The sequence below is a fragment of the Enhydra lutris genome, unplaced genomic scaffold (genome assembly GCF_002288905.1).
Source record: "Enhydra lutris kenyoni isolate GAN:26980312 unplaced genomic scaffold, ASM228890v2 scaffoldscaffold12, whole genome shotgun sequence".
NCBI classification, from domain to species: Eukaryota; Metazoa; Chordata; class Mammalia; order Carnivora; family Mustelidae; genus Enhydra; species Enhydra lutris.
Window position 1 is genome coordinate 54,211,290 of NW_019154096.1, and position 20,821 is coordinate 54,232,110.

The following is a 20,821-nucleotide window of genomic DNA, read 5'->3' on the forward strand; positions in this document are numbered from 1 at the left end:
TTTAGTTCCTAGGACCTCCCTTTGGTCAGGTGCAAAATCCTATTGGACTTAAAACTTTGTTCCTTAGCATGTGTTGTCAGTGAAATCAGTTTTCTAGGGCAGTGCTTCTCAAGTTTAAAAGGAAATTTGAATTACCTGGTGATCTTTTTAGAATGTAGATTCTGACTTCTGGGGTGGGGCCTGAGATTCTGCATTTCAAACAAGGGGATGCTGATGCTACAGTCCCAAGGAAGGGATTTTTACCACTAAGGACCTAGAGGAAGCTCATACTTGTTCCAAATAAAGGTTTTCTAAACCGAGGCTTATGTGTACATGTATGTACCATTTTAGCTTGAGCACAATGCTTGGCACACAATAGGTATAAAGAAGAATGCATACATGTGAATAAACATGGGTAAGAGGGAGATCTGTAGGAGTTTATCTAGGAGAGTGCCTATTTTGAGAAGAGCAAAGGAGAGGTATGTCCCCCCAGAAAGTGGATCCTTACCTTTCCTGACAGGTATTAATGGGGAAGCAATTAAATGGTAGTGGGTAAAGGGAATGATGCCTGCTGATGTGAACTGAAATGTAATGGAACATTGGAATTAACTTGGCAGGCCTGGGCATTAATTTTTGAATACTCACGACAGAGGCATTGGGAGGGTTTTCTAGTTCTCCCACAGGGAGAGTTCAAGTGTGAACTGTGATTCAGGAGATAGAAGGATAATTTCTAGGATTTTTTTTTTTTAAGATTTTATTTATTTATTTGACAGACAGAGATCACAAGTAGGCAGAGAGGCAGGCAGAGAAAGAGGGAAGCAGGCTCTCTGCCGAGCAGAGAGCCCGATGCGGGGCTCGATCCCAGGACCCTGGGATCATGACCTGAACCGAAGGCAGAGGCTTTAACCCACTGAGCCACCCAGGCGCCCCAATTTCTAGGATTATAGGTTTGCAGAGATTGCTACTGTGTTGCTCAGGGTTCATTCACAATGGCTTTTCCCTTCATGGAGCTGACTTAATGCTGAATGAGTAAGTAAGGGGGAAGGGGTTGTCTCAAGGGCAAATCATGATTGAAAGAGAGGCAATTTTAGGGATTGTCTGTTACCACTATTACCATGGATAATCTGAAGAATCCTCTGCAGTGAAGGTGAGAATTGGAATGGTATCGGACATAGAGAGCCTCTCTGGGTGTTCGAGGAAGGGAAAATGAAGGGTGGGAATCGGTTGGCGCCGCGAATGGGAGTGGTTGGGAGATCCTGTGGCCGAGTCTAGAGAGTCCAAAGACAGCTCAAGCCTTCCGGTCCACTCTACTCTGGAATGCAAATCCCAGTTGCAGCAGCTCTTAAAAAAAAAAACAACGGCGGCTCCAGCTGAAAGGGCGCGGGAAATCTAAAGTTTTCCCGCCACTGGCGAGGGCGTGAGCCGTGACGTCAGGGCTCCGCCTTCGCAAGGTGGTGGACAGAGGGCTCCGCCCTCACCAAGATGGCGACGCTTGTGGCACCGGAAAGAGTTTATAGATTTCGCCTCGATCCTGCCACCAAATTGGAGGCGGGACTGCCCTGCGGAGTATGCCCGCCCCTTCCGCCGTACGTCTGCGCCGCGTGATGACGTCACAGGGGTCAGTCCCCATTCGTCCGGGTTCCCGGGTTCCCGAGTTCCTGAGTTCCTGAGTCCTGAGCGTCGGCAACGGTAGTGACGCGTGTTGCCCGGAGGATGGCGGACGCCAGCTTGCGCCGCGTGGTTCCCAGCGACCTGTATCCCCTCGTGCTCGGCTTTCTGCGCGATAACCAGCTCTCGGAGGTGGCCAATAAATTTGCCAAGGCAACAGGCGCTGTGAGTGCGGGCTTGGGACAAGGGCTGGGGTGGGAGGACCACAGGTCTTCCGGCCCTCACTGGGTTAGGTTTCCGGGTACCGGGGTCTCTAGGGTCTTCCAATCCAGTATCTGCGGGGCCTTTGTGCCGAGCTCTCGGCGGTGACCCGGGAGCCTGGAGTCTCGGCAACTGATACCTCACGAGGTCTCACTAGGTAGCGTTGAATCTTGTTGCCTTTTTCTGTTGAGCGGTGCAGCGACGGCAGCGTGGGTTCCTCGTGGCCCAGGTCACGTGGCTGGCGGAGTGCGGCGAGCTGCGGGGAGCGTGGTGTCCCACCGGAGGCATTGGAGGCTCTTGGTTCCTTCTTGGGTTTTACGTTGGTTGATGCAAAACGTGACTTGACCTGAACTCAGTCGAATTTACCCAGGACTCAAAGATGAAATTGCTTTAGAAATGGGGGATGGGATTTTCGTTAGTAAAGAAGAAAGTGAGAGTAGAGGTATACCAAAGCAGAATTGAGCATCACAGCCCTACCAGGTAGTGGGCTTGGATCTTTGACTTCTGGAATCAAGCACATCTAGGTTTGGGACCAGGCTCTCTTACTTCTTAAGATGTGTAACCTGAACAGCTTGCTGAACCTCTCTGAGTTTGTTTCTATTCCTACAGAGATGCCATCATCCATCTTATAATATTTTTGTGAATTTCAGTAACGTGATAAATACGAAGTGGCAATCCCAGTGCCTGGTGCTCAGGAAGCATCAGTGAGTGAAAGCTGTTATCATAGTTCTGGTAATACATATTTATGGTAATATAGGATGGTCCAAACACATGTAAAAAGTGGACCAGGGATGTGAAAGGGTTGGAATCTCCCGCAAGAAAAGCAATCATGGGTCGCCTGGGTGGCTTAGTCAGTTAAGCGTCAGGTCATGATCTCAGGGTTCTGGGATCAAGCCCCACATGGGCCTGCTTCTCTCTCTCTGCCACTCCCCCTGCTTGTGCTTGCTCTCTCTCTGTCAAATGAATAGATAAAATCTTTAATTTAAAAAAAAAAATCCTGATGCATGGGAAAACATCTTGAAAGAGGGTAGAATGGGGACGCCTGGGTGGCTCAGTTGGTTAAGCAGCTGCCTTCGGCTCAGGTCATGATCCCAGCGTCCTGGGATCGAGTCCCACATCGGGCTCCTTGCTCATCAGGGAGCCTGCTTCTCCCTCTGCCTCTGCCTGCCATTCTGTCTGCCTGTGCTTGCTCTCTCTCCCTCTCTCTCTCTGACAAATAATTAAAAAAAAAAAAAAAAAAAGAAAGAGGGTAGAATGTAGTCTTTGACAGTCTTAGCCTTTGACTCAGAAGTTAAATTTATTCTTTGTGGCAGAATCAGGCTGCGCAAAGACAGAATCAGATCAGCTTCAGAAAGGGTTACCTTAAGCTGGGACAGCCTGCCCTGTGATCCCCTACAACTGCTTTCATATTGGAACTGTTTTTTAATTGACCATTAGGGAGTCTGCAGAAAGTATTTTCACAATGGGCTGGATGGAATTGGGTCTTTTTCAGAATCAGGATTTTCTTTTTTTTTTTAAGATTTTATTTATTTATTTGACAGAGATCACAAGTAGGCAGAGAGGCTGGCAGAGAGAGAGGGGGAAGCAGACTCCCTGCTGAGCAGAGAGCCCGATGCAGGGCTCGATCCCAGGACCCTGGGATCATGACCTGAGCCAAAGGCAGAGGCTTTAACCCACTGAACTACCCAGGTGCCCCAGGATTTTTTTATATAACAAAAACTAATCTTTCTGCAAAGCTTACTGAAGGCCAGATGGTGTTTCCAGATGCTAAGTCCTTTATATGCATTATCCCTAATTCTCTCAACAACTTAATAAGATGTACAGTATTATCTCCATGTTAAAGAGAAATAAACAGTCTTGAAAAGATTAAGTTATTTGCTCAGGGTCACACACAGGCAGAGGTGAGTTTCACATTTATACACATGTAACTGTGAGCCTGTACTCTTGATGGTACTGCAATGTTTTGCTTTTTTTTTTTTTTGTATCAACTTACAATCTATTATCAGTGTAATTAATAGTTGAAAGTAATTTTTGTATTGAGTATATAACTTTTTTTTTTTCTTAAGAATTTAGTTATTTATTTGACAGAGATCACAAGTAGGCAGAGAGGCAGGCAGAGAGAGAGGAAGGGAAGCAGGCTCCGAAGCGGGGCTCCATCCCAGGACCCTGGGATCATGACCTGAGCGGAAGGCAGAGGCTTTAACCCACTGAGCCACCCAGGCGCCCCTATAACTTAGCTTTTTAACCAGTTTTGGAGGTTGATTTCCAATGATTTGGTATTATAAACCATATTGCAGGAAATGCTCTCTTCTGTTAGTGTTCTTGTTTCATGGGTAAGGATGAATTCCTAGACAACGAATGCATTGCTAGCTTAAAGGGAAAGCACATTAAAAGATTTTATTTTTGAGAGAGAGATTGCGCACGTGTGAGCACAAGGCGGGGCAGGGGCAGAGAGAGATGTAGACTCCCTGCTGAGCAGGGAGCCTGTCACTGGATCCCAGGACCCCAGGATTATGAGCTGAGCTGAAGGTAGACACTTAACTGAGTCACCCAGGTGTCCTGGGAAAGCACATATTTTAAAAGGCTTTCATAAATAGGATTCACTGGGGATAGATGGTGACAGAAACTGTGAGTATCCCAAGTTTTTGATGTCGAAAATTGGAAAGTACATAAATAGATTTTTTTTCTCTTAATTTGTGCAAGTAGGAGAAGTCTTACAAAGATGTAACGTTTACACCAAATACAGCAGGTATAGAAGAGGCCACCTTTTTTTTTTTTTTTTTTTTTTTTTAAGATTTTGCTTATTTAGTTGAGAGAGAAAGTGAGTGTGAGCAGAGGGTAGAGGGAGAAGCAGACTCCCTGCTGGGCCGGGAGCCTGATGCGGGGCCCCATCCCAAGACCTGAGATCATGATCTGAGCTGAAGGCAGATGCTTAACTGACTGAGCCACCAGACACCCCAAAGCAGGTCACTTTTTTTTTTTTTTTAAGATTTTTTAAAATTTATTTGACAGACAGAGATCACAAGTAGGCAGAGAGGCAGGCAGAGAGAGAGAGGAAGGGAAGCAGGCTCCCTGCTGAGCAGAGAGCCCGATGCGGGGCTCGATCCCAGGACCCTGGGATCATGACCTGAGCCGAAGGCAGCGGCTTTAACCCACTGAGCCACCCAGGCGCCCCAGCAGGTCACTTTTAAAGAGAGAATAAAATCTGATTTCCTGGGGTGCCTGGGTGGCTCAGTGGGTTAAGCCTCTGCCTTCGGCTCAGGTCATGGTCCCAGGGTCCTGGGATCGAGCCCCACATCCGGCTCTCTGCTGAGCAGGGAGCCTGCTTCCCCCTCTCTCTCTGCCTGCCTCTCCGCCTACTTGTGATCTCTGTCTGTTAAATAAATAAATAAAATTTTAAAAAAAATCTGATTTCCTGCTAGAACAACCAGGATAAAATTTTCTTACTGAGTTATTTTTTTCTCTTATAGACCCAACAGGACGCCAACGCCTCTTCTCTCTTAGACATCTACAGCTTCTGGCTCAAGTAAGTCTTCCCTGTATCACTGTGACTGGTTTTCCCCCAAGGAGTTGGGCTGTGTTCCTTGGTGTGGGAAGATCCTGATCCCCCAAAAGTTAGCCTCATCTACCTCAGCAGGTCCGCCAAGGCCCCAAAGCGGAAGGTACAGGCAAATGGACCAGTGAGTAAGAAGGCTAAGAAGAAGACTTCATCCAGTGATAGCAGTGAGGACAGTAGTGAGGAGGAAGAACCCCAAGGACCTCCAGCTAAGAAAGCTGGTAAGGCTGGGCAAGGAGTTGGTGTTAGTGATTCCCAGAAAGGTATTTGTAGCCTGCCTGTACCACGTGGCTGATTCTCACTGGGGTTTGTGGTTCTGTTCAGCTGTACCTGCCAAGCGGGCCAGTTTGCCTCAGCATCCTGGAAAGGCTGCAGCCAAAGCATCAGAGAGCAGCAGCAGTGAGGAATCTAGTGATGAGGAGGAGGACCATGACAAGAAGAAAAAGCCTGTTCAGGTTTGCATCTTTGGGAAGGAAAGAGGTTGTTGAAGGGATTAGGAAGAAGAAACCTAGAGTCCTGGCTTAATAGCTTGGAACCAAGGGATGCCAGTGGGTGTATAAGAGGTGACTACGGGGGCGCCTGGCTGCCTTAGTCAGTAAAGCATGGGACTCTTGATTTTGGAGTTACATGTTTGAGTCCCATGTTAGATGTAGAGATTACTTAAAAGGTAAATAAATAAGGGGCGCCTGGGTGGCCCAGTTGGTTAAGCCTCCTACTCTTGGTTTTGGCTCAGGTCATGATCCCAGGATTCTGAGATCAAGCACCGATTGGGCTCTCTGCTCAGCAGGGGTTCTGCGACTCTGCCTCCCTCGCCCTCTGCCCCTCCTCCCACTCCCAAGTGTGTGTGAGTGTGCATGCCCCCTCTTCTTTATAATAAAATGAATTTTATTTATTTTTTAAGGATTTTTATTTATTTGACAGAGAAGATCACAAGTAGGCGGCGGGGGGTCAGGTTCCCCGCCAAGCAGAGGGCCCAATGTGGGGCTCAGTCCCAGGACCTCGAGATCATGACCTGAGCCGAAGGCAAAGGCTTAACCCACTGAGCTACCCAGGCGCCCCATAAAATGAATCTTTAAATACATAAATACGTAAAATATATAACAGGTGACCATGGTGGAGAAAATAGAAGTATGAAGCTTGGAAAGGGTATGTGAGGGTGAAGTTGCACTCTGAATCTAGAGGAACCCATTCTGTTTCCAAGGTGGCGTTCGTTTTTTCTGGGACACTAAGATCCCAAGAGTAAATAAGAGTATGTTTTGTAGACAGGTATTGGGAACTCTTAAGCAGGGAATGACAAGGACAGGGTTGGATTTTTCTTTCTCTTTCTTTCTTTCTTTTTTTTGTTAAGGTTAGTTTTTAAAAATTTATATGACAGAGACACATCAAGAGAGGGAATACAAGCAGTGGGACTGGGAGAGGGAAAGCAGGCTCCCCACTGAGCAGAGAGCCCAATGTGGGGCTCGATCCTGGGGCCCTGGGATCAGGACCCAAGCCAAAGGCAGACGCTTAAGAACTGAGCCATCCTGGCATCCCTTCTTTCCTATTATTAGAAAGATTTTATTTATTGAGAGAGAGAGCATGCACGTGTGCACACATAAGGGAGGGCAGGGGGAGAAGCAGACTCTCCACTGAGCAGGGAGCCGGATGTGGGCTCCATTCCAGGACCCTGATGTCATGACCTGAGCTGAAGGTAGACACTTAACTGACTGAGCCACCCAGGAGTCCCTTTTCCTCCCTCACTTCCTTTCCACCTTCTTTCCTTCCTTCCTTCCATCTATCTGTCCATCCGTCCTTTCCCTTTTTCTTGAGATTTTAAAATTATTTTTAAGTAATCTCTGTTCCCAGTGTGGGACTCAAACTCATGACCCCAATATCAAGTTTCATGCTCTAACCACTGAGCCAGGCAGGTGCCCCAATATTTTTGTTTCCCATGAAGAATTTGGTGCCCTTTTCAGATGCTGTCTTTTTTCGGTACACTCTGTGTCACACATGGTGCTTGAACTCATGACTCCAAGATCAAGAGATGCATACTGTACTGACTAATTTATCCAGGTGCCCTCAGATGTCGTCTTGCTCAGCATTTATTTGCTCTTACTTCTCCATTAGCTCCTAAAAAATAAAAGTAGTCTAGGATGGTTTCCACCTTAGGATGCCCTTTGGGTACCCAGAACCTCTTGCTGATTCTCTTCATTGTGTGTTTCCTCACAGAAGGGAGTTAAGCCCCAACCCAAGGCAGTCAAAGCTCCTCCTAAGAAGGCCAAGAGCTCTGATTCTGATTCAGACTCAAGCTCAGAAGATGAGTCACCAAAGAACCAGAAGCCAAAGACAACACCTGTGGCAGCTAAAACTCAGACTAAAGCCTCAGCCAAACCAGGTACTATTTCCATTCCCAAGAGGCCAGGCTGGGGACTAGTTTGCTCTGGGGACTAGTATTAAAATTGCTCATTCAGGGGCACCTGGGTGGTTCAGTCAGTTGAGCTTCTGCCTTTAGCTCAGGTCATGATCTCAGGGTCCTGTGATTGACCCCCGCGTTGTGCTTCACGCTGGGCATGGAGCGTGCCTAAGATTCTTTCTCTCCCTGTTCTTTTCGCCATTCCCCATCCCACGTGTGCATGCTTGTGCCCACGTTTGCCTGCCCTCTCTCAAAAAAAAATTGCTCCTTTAGCATAGGGGTGAAATGGCACTGGTTGTTGAATTAGAAATACTGCTTAGTGTCTTTTTTTTTTTTTCTTAAAGAGGGTTTTTATTAATAAGTGGAACATTTCATAATTAGGGATTAGTAGCTAGAGAAATAGTCTGCAGTGAGGAAAAATGTAGTTTTTTTGTTTTTTTGTTTTAAATCTTTGCTTTTTAAAAAAAAAATTTATTTGGGGCTCCTGGGTGGTTCAGTGGGTTAAAGCCTCTGCCTTCGGCTCAGGTCATGATCTCAGGATCCTGGGATCAAGTCCCGAATTGGGCTCTCTGCTCAGCGGGGGGCCTGCTTCCTCCTCTCTGCCTGCCTCTCTGCCTACTTGTGATCTCTGTCTCTCAAATAAATAAAATCTTTAAAAAAAAAAAAAGAATTTATTTGCCAGAGAGAGATCACAAGTAGGCAGGGGCAGGCAGAGAAGGGGGGGAAGCAGGCTCCCTGCTGAGCAGAGAGCCCAATGCGGGGCTTGATCCCAGGACCCAGAGATCATGACCTGATCCAAAGGCAGAGTCTTAACCTTCTGAGCACTCAGGTGCCCCCCAAAAAATGTGTTTTAAAAAATGGTATCCAGAAGTACCTGGGTGGCTCAGTCGGTTGAGTGTCCAATTCTTGATTTCAGCTTGGGTCCTGATCCCAGGGATATGGGATTTAGACCCGTGTTGGGCTCCACTCAGCAGAGAGTCTGTTTGAGAAATCTCTCTTTCCCTCTCCTTGTGCCCTCAGTCTTGCATGCTCTTTCTTCCTCAAATAAGTTAATCTTTATTATTATTTTTTAAATTTATTTTCTCTTAAAGACTTTATTTATTTGAGGGAGAGAGACAGTGAGAGAAAGCAAGAACAGGGGAGGAAGAAGCAGGCTCCCCACTGAGCTGGAAGCCTGATATGGGGCTCGATCCCAGGATGCTGGGATCATGACCTGAGCCAGAAGCAGATGCTTAACAACTGAGCCATCCAGGTGCCCCCTAAAATAAATAAATCTTTAAAAGGTATCCCAGGGCACTGGGGAGCTGAAGCCTCTGCCTTCGGCTCAGGTCATGATCCTAGGGTCCTGAGATCAAGCCCCACATCGGACTCTGCTCTGCAGGGAGCCTGCTTCCCCCTCTCTCTCTCCCTGCCTCTCTGCCTACTTGTGATCTCTGTCTGTCAAACAAATAAAGTCTTTAAAAAAGTATCCATTTGCCATTCTTGTTAATAGATGATTTACATTCCTATAAATGCCATTTTGTTATGAGCACTTGTACATCTATGTTTTGTGCTTTTCATTGCCACCATCTGTCCTGTGCATTTACTCTGTAGGAGCTGTGAGAATTTAAACTCTTTCTTGTAGTATTCTTGTGATGACAGGTTATGATTTATAGGAGCTTCTCTGAATGAAGTCGGAGTAAAAGATTTCATAGAGTACATTTGAATTGTTTACATTTTTTTTTCCTTTTTTGCGATTTTATTTATTTGAGAGAGAGAGAGAGAATGTTCACACATGAGCTGGGGGAGGAGCAGAGTGAGAGGGACAAACAGACCCCCGCTCTGAGCCCAGAGCCCGATGCAGGCCTTGAAACTGACCCTGAGATCATGACCCGAGCTGAAACGAAGAGTCGAATGCTTAATGGACTGACCCACCCAGGAGCCCCACTACATCATATCATTTATTAAAGATAGTTTTATGTTTGAAATTGGTCAGGAAGGTCATCCTTTGATAGTCAGCCGTGGCGGTTTCCCTCATGCCTTCTGTAAAGGCAAGAGAATTGGGGCGCCTGGGTGGCTCAGTTGTTAAGCGTCTGCTTTTGGCTCAGATCATGATCCCCAAGGTCCTGGGATTGAGCCCCACATCGGGCTCCCTGCTTAGCGGGAAGCGTGCTTCTCTCTCTCTCCCACTCCCCCTGCTTGTGTTCCCTCTCTAGCTGTCTTTCTGTCAAATAAATAAATAAAATCTTTTAAAAAAGTAAAATGAAGGCAAGAGAATCGATAGACTCCTAGGCTCTAAGCTAATAGGTTTCCAGGGTCCATTAAGGCCTTGGTATTTCTTACCCAATTTTTTTTTCCTTCCCAGGTACGCCAGCTCGCGTGGTACCTAAACTAACCAATGGGAAAGTGGCCAGCAAGAAGGAGCAGCAGCAGCAGCAGCAGCAGCAGCAGCAGCAGCAGCAGCAGCAGCAGTGGTGAGGAGGAGGAGGCGGCAGTGGCGACAGCCATACCTAAGAAGGTTTGGGCCATAACTTCTACCAGGGGATGGATGGGGAGGTGGGGGAGTGAGGGTATCTCCATTTCCTGGCAAGATTAGTTGGACCAGCTTTTTCCTGTGGTAACTAAATTTCTCCATATGACACAGACTGTACCTAAGAAGCAAGTCGTGGCCAAGGCTCCAGTGAAAGCAACGGCTGCCCCTACCCAGAAGAGTTCCAGCAGTGAGGACTCTTCCAGTGAGGAGGAGGAGGAAGAGCAGAAAAAACCCATGAAAAAAAAACCAGGTGAGGTTTTGTTTTTTCCTTAAAGTTATTTATTTGTTTTTTTTTAGAGAGCACGAGCGAGCATGTGCACAAGGTGGGAGTGGGAGGGGAGGGGCAGAGGGAAAGTCAGAGAATCCCAAGTGGACTTCCTGCTAAGTAAGGATGGAGCCCCACCACAACACTTGTTTTTTTTTTTTAAGATTTTATTTACTTATTTCACAGAGAGAGAGCATGTGCACGTGTGCATAAGCAGGGGGAAGCAGGTCCCTATCGTTTTTTTTGTTTGTTTTTTAATATTTTGTTTGTTTATTTGACAGATCACAAGTAGGCAGAGAGGCAGGCAGAGAGAGAGGAAGGGAAGCGGGCTCTCTGCTGAGCAGAGAGCCCGATGCAGGGCTTGGTCCCAGGACCCTGAGACCATGACCTGAGCTGAAGGCAGAGGCTTAACCCACTGAGCCACTCAGGTGTCCCTTGTTTTTTTTTTTTTTTTTTTAAAAACAGGTCCCTATAGTTCAGTCCCCCCACCTTCTGCTGCCCCATCCAAGAAGTCCCTGGGAACCCAGGCTCCCAAGAAAGCTGCAGAGAAGAAGCAGCCTGTGGAGAGCAGTGAGGACAGCAGCGATGAGTCTGGTGAGTCCCCTCTGTGGAGAATGGGCCTGGGGGAGTAGATGAGGAATACAAAAGACAAAAATGACTCTATGCCTTTTGTTTTTCACTGAAGCAAGACAGGGCTTAAGTTTCTGTGTGGGTCTTTGCAGCCTCCTTTTTGTTGCTTTTGGTTGGGTTGGGACTCTGGTCCCAGCCTAATGCCATAGGTTCTCTCCAGATTCAAGTTCTGAGGAAGAAAAGAAACCTCCAGCTAAAGCAGTCATCTCTAAAGCAACCTCTAAACCAGTTCCAGCAAAGAAAACACCAGAGAGCTCTTCAGACAGCTCAGGTGAGGTATATGGAGGCCCTCAGGGTGGTGGGAGCTCCAGGGGCTCTCTTCAGTCTGATTTCTATATATTCTTTGCTCTCTGTCTAGACTCTGACAGTTCTGAGGATGAAGCTCCTGCCAGATCAGCCGGTACCACCAAGAATCTACCAAGTAGGCCAGTTGCCACTCCCAAGCAACCTGCAGCTAAACCAGCCACAGCTCCCAAGCAGCCTGTAGGTAGTGGCCAGAAGCCTCTCACCAGAAAGGCTGATAGCAGCTCCAGCGAGGAGGAGAGCAGTTCTAGTGAAGAGGAAAAGACGAAGAAGACTGTGGTCACCCCCAAGTCCAAGGCAGCGGCCAAAGCAGCTCCGTCTTTGCCTGCCAAACAGGCCCCCCAGGGTGGTGGGGACAGCAGCTCTGATTCAGATAGTTCTAGCAGTGAGGAAGAGAAGGAGGAGAAGATGTCAAAATCCCCAGTTAAAAAGAAGCCACAGAAGGCAGCAGGAGTTGTAGCCTCTTCCAAGGTGGCTTCCACAAAGCAAGCAAAGGCCGAGAGCAGCAGCAGTTCTTCCTCTGATGATTCCAGTGAGGAAGAAGAGAAGGAGAAGCCTAAGGGCAAGGGCAGTGTAAGGCCACAAGCCCTCAAGACCAATGGGACCTCTGCAGTGACTACGCAGAATGGAAAAGCAGACAGGGATAGCCATGAGGAAGAAGAAGAAAAGAAAAAGGCAGCAGTAGCAGTTTCTAAGCCAGGTCTATATCCAAAGAATCTGTCTCCTTGGTTTGTTCTCCCAAGTATGGGTGGGATATACACTTGGGGGATGGGGTAGGGAGAGGAGGCCCACAGTTAGGCTTCCAGTTGGATGCCCTCGGTGTGGGAACCTGGGAGGAGGAATAGGAAGCTGGTCTCCTGAGTCTGGCTTTTTGTTTTGTAGGTTCAGGAAAGAAGCGGAAGCAGAATGAGGCTGCCAAAGAGGCAGAGACTCCTCAAGCCAAGAAGATAAAGCCCCAGACCCCCAACACATTTCCAAAAAGGAAGAAAGTAAGTTATCTTATTTTCTTGTCGGGAGCCAGCCTTTAAAGAGTAGAAAGGGGCACCTGGGTGGCTCCGTTGGTTAAGCCTCCAACTCTTGATTTCCCCTCAGGGTCGTGAGATCTTGACAACTCTCTGCATGGCCTGGCACTCTCGCACATGTGTAGCTAAGGAGGGCTTTTCTGTTAAATGGCTACTCTGTCTTTAATTTCTTTCTTTCTTTCTTTCTTTCTTTCTTTTTTAAGATTTTATTTATTTATTTGACAGAGATCACAAGTAGGCAGAGAAGCAGGCAGAGAGAGAGGAGGAAGCAGGCTCCCTCTGAGCAGAGCAGCAGCAGCAGCAGCAGCAGCAGCAGCAGCAGCAGCAGCAGCAGCAGTGGTGAGGAGGAGGAGGCGGCAGTGGCGACAGCCATACCTAAGAAGGTTTGGGCCATAACTTCTACCAGGGGATGGATGGGGAGGTGGGGGAGTGAGGGTATCTCCATTTCCTGGCAAGATTAGTTGGACCAGCTTTTTCCTGTGGTAACTAAATTTCTCCATATGACACAGACTGTACCTAAGAAGCAAGTCGTGGCCAAGGCTCCAGTGAAAGCAACGGCTGCCCCTACCCAGAAGAGTTCCAGCAGTGAGGACTCTTCCAGTGAGGAGGAGGAGGAAGAGCAGAAAAAACCCATGAAAAAAAAACCAGGTGAGGTTTTGTTTTTTCCTTAAAGTTATTTATTTGTTTTTTTTTAGAGAGCACGAGCGAGCATGTGCACAAGGTGGGAGTGGGAGGGGAGGGGCAGAGGGAAAGTCAGAGAATCCCAAGTGGACTTCCTGCTAAGTAAGGATGGAGCCCCACCACAACACTTGTTTTTTTTTTTTAAGATTTTATTTACTTATTTCACAGAGAGAGAGCATGTGCACGTGTGCATAAGCAGGGGGAAGCAGGTCCCTATCGTTTTTTTTGTTTGTTTTTTAATATTTTGTTTGTTTATTTGACAGATCACAAGTAGGCAGAGAGGCAGGCAGAGAGAGAGGAAGGGAAGCGGGCTCTCTGCTGAGCAGAGAGCCCGATGCAGGGCTTGGTCCCAGGACCCTGAGACCATGACCTGAGCTGAAGGCAGAGGCTTAACCCACTGAGCCACTCAGGTGTCCCTTGTTTTTTTTTTTTTTTTTTTAAAAACAGGTCCCTATAGTTCAGTCCCCCCACCTTCTGCTGCCCCATCCAAGAAGTCCCTGGGAACCCAGGCTCCCAAGAAAGCTGCAGAGAAGAAGCAGCCTGTGGAGAGCAGTGAGGACAGCAGCGATGAGTCTGGTGAGTCCCCTCTGTGGAGAATGGGCCTGGGGGAGTAGATGAGGAATACAAAAGACAAAAATGACTCTATGCCTTTTGTTTTTCACTGAAGCAAGACAGGGCTTAAGTTTCTGTGTGGGTCTTTGCAGCCTCCTTTTTGTTGCTTTTGGTTGGGTTGGGACTCTGGTCCCAGCCTAATGCCATAGGTTCTCTCCAGATTCAAGTTCTGAGGAAGAAAAGAAACCTCCAGCTAAAGCAGTCATCTCTAAAGCAACCTCTAAACCAGTTCCAGCAAAGAAAACACCAGAGAGCTCTTCAGACAGCTCAGGTGAGGTATATGGAGGCCCTCAGGGTGGTGGGAGCTCCAGGGGCTCTCTTCAGTCTGATTTCTATATATTCTTTGCTCTCTGTCTAGACTCTGACAGTTCTGAGGATGAAGCTCCTGCCAGATCAGCCGGTACCACCAAGAATCTACCAAGTAGGCCAGTTGCCACTCCCAAGCAACCTGCAGCTAAACCAGCCACAGCTCCCAAGCAGCCTGTAGGTAGTGGCCAGAAGCCTCTCACCAGAAAGGCTGATAGCAGCTCCAGCGAGGAGGAGAGCAGTTCTAGTGAAGAGGAAAAGACGAAGAAGACTGTGGTCACCCCCAAGTCCAAGGCAGCGGCCAAAGCAGCTCCGTCTTTGCCTGCCAAACAGGCCCCCCAGGGTGGTGGGGACAGCAGCTCTGATTCAGATAGTTCTAGCAGTGAGGAAGAGAAGGAGGAGAAGATGTCAAAATCCCCAGTTAAAAAGAAGCCACAGAAGGCAGCAGGAGTTGTAGCCTCTTCCAAGGTGGCTTCCACAAAGCAAGCAAAGGCCGAGAGCAGCAGCAGTTCTTCCTCTGATGATTCCAGTGAGGAAGAAGAGAAGGAGAAGCCTAAGGGCAAGGGCAGTGTAAGGCCACAAGCCCTCAAGACCAATGGGACCTCTGCAGTGACTACGCAGAATGGAAAAGCAGACAGGGATAGCCATGAGGAAGAAGAAGAAAAGAAAAAGGCAGCAGTAGCAGTTTCTAAGCCAGGTCTATATCCAAAGAATCTGTCTCCTTGGTTTGTTCTCCCAAGTATGGGTGGGATATACACTTGGGGGATGGGGTAGGGAGAGGAGGCCCACAGTTAGGCTTCCAGTTGGATGCCCTCGGTGTGGGAACCTGGGAGGAGGAATAGGAAGCTGGTCTCCTGAGTCTGGCTTTTTGTTTTGTAGGTTCAGGAAAGAAGCGGAAGCAGAATGAGGCTGCCAAAGAGGCAGAGACTCCTCAAGCCAAGAAGATAAAGCCCCAGACCCCCAACACATTTCCAAAAAGGAAGAAAGTAAGTTATCTTATTTTCTTGTCGGGAGCCAGCCTTTAAAGAGTAGAAAGGGGCACCTGGGTGGCTCCGTTGGTTAAGCCTCCAACTCTTGATTTCCCCTCAGGGTCGTGAGATCTTGACAACTCTCTGCATGGCCTGGCACTCTCGCACATGTGTAGCTAAGGAGGGCTTTTCTGTTAAATGGCTACTCTGTCTTTAATTTCTTTCTTTCTTTCTTTCTTTCTTTCTTTTTTAAGATTTTATTTATTTATTTGACAGAGATCACAAGTAGGCAGAGAAGCAGGCAGAGAGAGAGGAGGAAGCAGGCTCCCTCTGAGCAGAGAGCCCGATGCGGGGCTTGATCCCAGGACTCTGGGATCATGACCTGAGCCGAAGGCAGAGGCTTTAACCCACTGAGCCACCCAGGCGCCCCTAATTTCTTTTTCACTTCATTTTTCTCGAGGGAGAAAAAAGGGCATCATCCCCTTTCCGAAGGATCAGAGAGGAGGAAATTGAGGTAGATGCTCGAGTGGCAGATAATTCCTTTGATGCCAAGGTGAGGGGAGAGCATGTTTGCTGTTCTTAAGGGGGCTGGGTGGAAGAGAGGGCAGCTTTTTGGTTCATGTTGCCTTGAGCAAGGAGAAGAAAGTAACAGGGCCTTGGTGTTGTCCTTCTGTGTATTAACCACTTCTCTCTGCTTACCAGCGGGGTGCAGCTGGAGACTGGGGGGAGCGCGCCAATCAGGTTCTGAAGTTCACCAAAGGCAAATCGTTCCGGCATGAGAAAACCAAGAAGAAGCGGGGCAGCTACCGGGGAGGCTCCATCTCTGTCCAGGTCAATTCCATTAAGTTTGACAGCGAGTGACCTGGGGCCATGTGTGGTGAAGCAGGGGTGGTGATCCTTGCCACTTACTTTCCCCAGCGGACCTGGGAAACTCTCAGCTCTGTTAAGGACGGGTCTTGGCGAGGACAGCAGTTTAGAAGAGGTCCGAAGACTTTGCATTGTAACATCCTCTCTGGCTCTTTTCTGTGTTCGTAGTTTTGTACAGATTTGTTTTTGAGTGTTGAGTAGCAAGGACAACATAAGGGGAGTGTTCTTTTTTAAGAAAAAGAAAAATTTTAGTTGTCATTCCCTTCTCCCTGTTCTGTGGAAGTCCTCATGCTGAGAAATTTGTATATTTTATATTAAATCATTTCCTATTGATTTTCTTTGTGATTTCACAGGTGGGTACCCACAGGTAAAATCTTAGCTATTGCCCAAGATGTAGTAAAGGTTACATTATGGAGTTTTTATAATTGGAGAATTCTGTCATTTGTTCACATTCATCCGTCCTACCCCTCACAGCTTTGGGAAGGGGCAGTTAAGAATGGTTAATGTATATGTTTGCTAAGCATGTACTGTGTAGTTCATCCTCTTTCATGGGGTTTAGGACTGATGTTTTCAGCGAGCATGGACTTAACTACTTTTGGGGATAAAATCCCCTTTTGTTACAGTTAAAATTCTGGTGTAGTGTGAATGCTGTGGGGTTAGTCTAAATATCTTGTTTTCTGTAATATTAACATTTAATGTTTGCAGTATATGTTTAGTTTTTTAATTTGAAAGCATAAACTTTTCTATTGTTTGGAGACTTTTTTTGATGACCCTTAGTAGTACTAATTTAAGGACTGCATTTCCTTGTTTTTTACATTTTAGAGAACAAAATAACATTAATCTGAAAAGTACATATCACTTGGTATTTCTGTTTTAGTAAAAGTGGTGACACAAAATTAGCTTCATTAACTCCTGTGTGATTGGAAATCACTGATCAAGAAAATGAAAGAATAAAAACTGTAACTAAAAATCTCAATTCTCAGTAGTAATTAGATTACATTAGGCAAATTTATAGGTAACCTGTGTATGTACTTACGGAAATGGGAAGAACCTTTATGAAGTATATTAGGTGGTAAAACTTGGTGGGGTTGGGAGAGCATCCCAACAAGATTGTTGTTTGTAGTTGGAACATGGGAGCATCTGATGTGCCCCTTTCAGAACCTTAACTGTCAGTAACCGTGGAGGTAACAGTAAAAAAAAAACAGTGAGCAGAAATGCGACTCTGAGGCCAAGGCAGCTGATCCTAAAGCTGTAGGAGATGACAGTGCTTGGCCCGAGCAAGATGCGGAGGGAGGACGCAACAGCAAACTGGAGACTGGGGCTGTTTCTGTGGTGGGAAAGTGTGCCCCAGCTTTATGGACGAGGGAGGTGTAGGTTTTAAGATTAGCCTCCTCTTGTTCTGATTCCATACTTGCCAGGTAACTTGATACTAAGTTGGTTTTCCGTGTAACTGCCTCTAGGAAGAATATGCAGCTTTCATGCTGACATAGGCGCATCAGTCTGCATGGTAGGAGTTACCCATCTTAGTACAAAATAATAAACTGGCTGGTGTATAATGTGTCTTGGGAGTTTTTTATTGTGAGTCCAAAGCCCTCTCACCTATTTAAACCAGAACAACTTGGATGCCAGTTAGAGGGCTGGAGTGAGACCTGTGAGTTCACTGAAGAATTTTCTTGACAGCAGCTTTCTGGCTTTTCGTGGCCATTCCTTGTGTCATGGTGCCTTGTCCAGGCCATAGTCCAGATCATGCATAGTCTAAACTGGGGTTGGCAGAATGGCCAATGGGCGAATCCGGTCCACAGCTTGTTTTTGTAATGCTTTGATGCTAAGAATGGTTTTTACATTTTAATTTAATTTATTTATTTGTTTTTCAATAGGCACCACACACAACACGGGGCTTGGTTTTTTATATTTTAAAAGTGCTTGGAAGAACATGTGGCTGACTTTATGTGGCTCACTGGGCCTACCGTATTTGCTAACTGGCCCTCTACGGAAAACGTTTGCTAATTCCTGGTCTAAGTCAGTGACTTTGCAACACTGACTGAAAATTAGAATCATCTGGGAAACTTAAAAAAATACTGAAACCCAAGGGCCCATTCCAGACCAGCTTGAGTGTGTCAGACCCTGGTGCTCTCTGGTGGGGCCTGGGTGTAAGGATTTTTTTTTTAATCTTCTGAGTGATTCTAATAGCAGCTGAGGTTGAAAGCCACTAAACTAAGAGTGTTTGAAAATAATTGGGGCACCTTGGTGGCTTTGTTGGTTGAATGTCTGACTCTTGGTCGTGGATCATGGGATTGAGCCCTGAATTGGCTCCGCTCTCACAGTGCGCTGGAGATTCCCTTTCCCTTTTGCCCTTTCCCTGCTTGTGGGTGTGCTCTATCTCTAAAATAAATAAATCTTAAAAAAGAAAAAAGAATTGGTATTTTTTCATTATTCTCATGCTTTTGTTTTTGGATATACTTATAAAATCTGATATAATAAAATGAAAATTAAATTTTCATCTTAGCTGTTTCCTGGGACTTGATTCTGTATCTTCATAGTTTTGTTGACTGTACTGTTATATGCTTCCACTCATCTTTTTCCTTACACAAATGGGGTAGCTTGCTATATACAGTGTTTCATAACATTGGAGCTCATTTTATAACACAGTAGCTCATTTTTAATGGCTGCATGGTACTCCATTGTAGTAGGAAGCAGTAGTATAAGTTATGCAAGCCAGTAACATTGGTGGATGTTTGGTTTTTTCAGTGTTTTGCTACTACAAATAGAGCCACAGTGGGTATTTGTTTTTCTGTTGTGTTGTTTTGTTTTTTAAAGTAAATTACCCAGTGTGGGACTCAAACTCAACCCTGAGATCAAGAGTCATACACTCTTCAGACTGAACCAGCCTCGTGCTCTGCATAGTGAATGTTCTTGTATATGGAACCGAGTATCTGTGGATTTTTTTTTTTTTAAAGAGTTTATTTATTTGATAGAGATCACAAGTAGGCAGAGAGGCAGGCAGAGAGAGAGAGGAGGAGCTCGATGCGGGGCTCAATCCCAGGACCCTGGAATCATGACCTGAGCCGAAAGCAGAGGCTTTAACCCACTGAGCCACCCAGGCGCCCCTGTATTAATTTTTTTTTTTTTTTAAGATTTTATTTATTTATTAGCACGAGCAGGGTGAAGGGCAGAGGGAGAAGCAGACTTCCCGCCGAGCAGGGAGCCTGAAACGGGGCTCAATCCTGGGCTTCTGGCATTATGACCCGAGCCAAAGGTAGATACTTAATGGACTGAACCACCCAAGTGTCCCCTCTGTACTTTTTGTTTTTTTAGATTTATTCACTTATTTTAAAGAGAGAGAAAGCACATGTGCTCACATGAGCATGGGAGGGCAGAGGGAGGGGGAGAGAGAATCTTAAGTAGACTGCACTGATCTTAGACCCTGACTCAGGGCTTGATCTCATGACCCTGAAATCACAACCTGAGCTGAAACGAAGAGTCAGACAGAGGCTTAACTAACTGTGCCACCCAGGTGCCCCTGTTCTCTGTATTTTGAGTCTTTCTGTTTTGTTGTTTGTTTTTTAGATTCGATTCAATTTGATTTGATTTGATTTTTAAACATTTTACTTATTTATTTGACAGAGAGACAGATAGTGAGAGAGGGAGAGAGAGAAGCAGGCTTCCTGCTAAGCAGGGAGCCTGATGTGGGGCTGGATCCCAGGACTCTGGGACCATGACCCGAGCTGAAGGCAGACACTTAACAACTGAGCCACCCAGGCACCCTAGATTTTACATATAAGTAAAATCATACAGTATTTGTCTTTCTCTGTCTGACTTCACTTAGCATAATATCTTTTTGATCCACCCATGTTGTTGCAAATAGCAAGATGTTACTCTTTTTTTATGGCTGAGTATATATACACACACAGTATATAAACACACACTACATCTTTATCCATTAATCAATTAATGGATACTTAGATTGTTTCCATATCTTGGCTATTGTAAATAATGAAGAACACAGAGGTGCATGTATTCTTTTGAATTAGAGTTTTTGTTTTCTTTGGGTAGACACTTAGAAGAATTGCTGGATTAAATAAAAAAAAAACTTTTTTTGAAGATTTTATTTATTTGGCAGAGAGAGATCACAAGCAGGCAGAGAGACAGGGGGAAGCAGGCTCCCTGCTGAGCAGAGAGCCCGATGTGGGGTTCGATCCCAGGACCCTGAGATCATGACCTGAGCCGAAGGCAGAGGCTTTAACCCATTGAGCCACCCAGGCGCCCCCCCCAAAAAATATTTTTAATTAAAAACTTTTGAGGGGGGTGCAGCCAGGGTGGCTCAGTCAGTTAAGCATCTGCCTTCAGCTCCTGTTGTGATCCTAGAGTTCTGGGATCGAGCCCCCTGTTGGGCTCCCTGCTCAGCAGGAAGTCTGCTTCTTCCTCTGCCCATCCTCTGCTTGTACTACGTCTCTCTCTCTCTCTCTCTCTCTCTCTCTCAACTAAATAAATAAAATCTTTTTTAAAAAGATCAATTTTTTAAATTGACTTTAATTAATTAATTTATTTATATATTTTAAAGATTTCATTTATTTGAGAGAGAGAGAGCATGCGTTAGGGAAGAAGGTCAGATTGGAGTCCCTGTGGAGCTGGGAACCTGATGCGGGACTTGATCCCGGGACTCCAGGATCATGACCTGAGCCAAAGGCAGCTGCTCAACCAACTGAGCCACCCAGGCAGCCACTTCTATTTATTTTTTTAAAGATTAAATTTGGGGCACTTGGGTAGCTCAGTTAAGTGTCTTGTCTTGTCTGCCTTTGGCTTAAGTCACGATCCCAGGATCCTGGGATCAAGCCCCACATTGGGCTCTCTGTTTACTG

The 20,821-nt window shown here is 46.3% G+C and overlaps 1 protein-coding gene across 1 annotated transcript; it reads left to right on the forward strand.

The window, feature by feature from the left end:
- The first annotated feature begins 1,627 nt into the window (after positions 1-1,627).
- LOC111145155 (nucleolar and coiled-body phosphoprotein 1) lies at positions 1,628-16,717 on the forward strand. The gene is made up of 14 exons (XM_022499849.1): positions 1,628-1,812; positions 5,319-5,374; positions 5,483-5,625; positions 5,729-5,859; positions 7,613-7,778; positions 10,141-10,198; positions 12,830-12,911; positions 13,038-13,176; positions 13,657-13,785; positions 13,982-14,092; positions 14,180-14,824; positions 15,007-15,113; positions 15,556-15,648; positions 15,798-16,717. Exons 1-14 carry the CDS (start codon positions 1,693-1,695, stop codon positions 15,954-15,956), a joined length of 2,139 nt encoding a protein of 712 aa, XP_022355557.1. The 5' UTR covers positions 1,628-1,692; the 3' UTR covers positions 15,957-16,717.
- Positions 16,718-20,821: the final 4,104 nt, after the last annotated feature.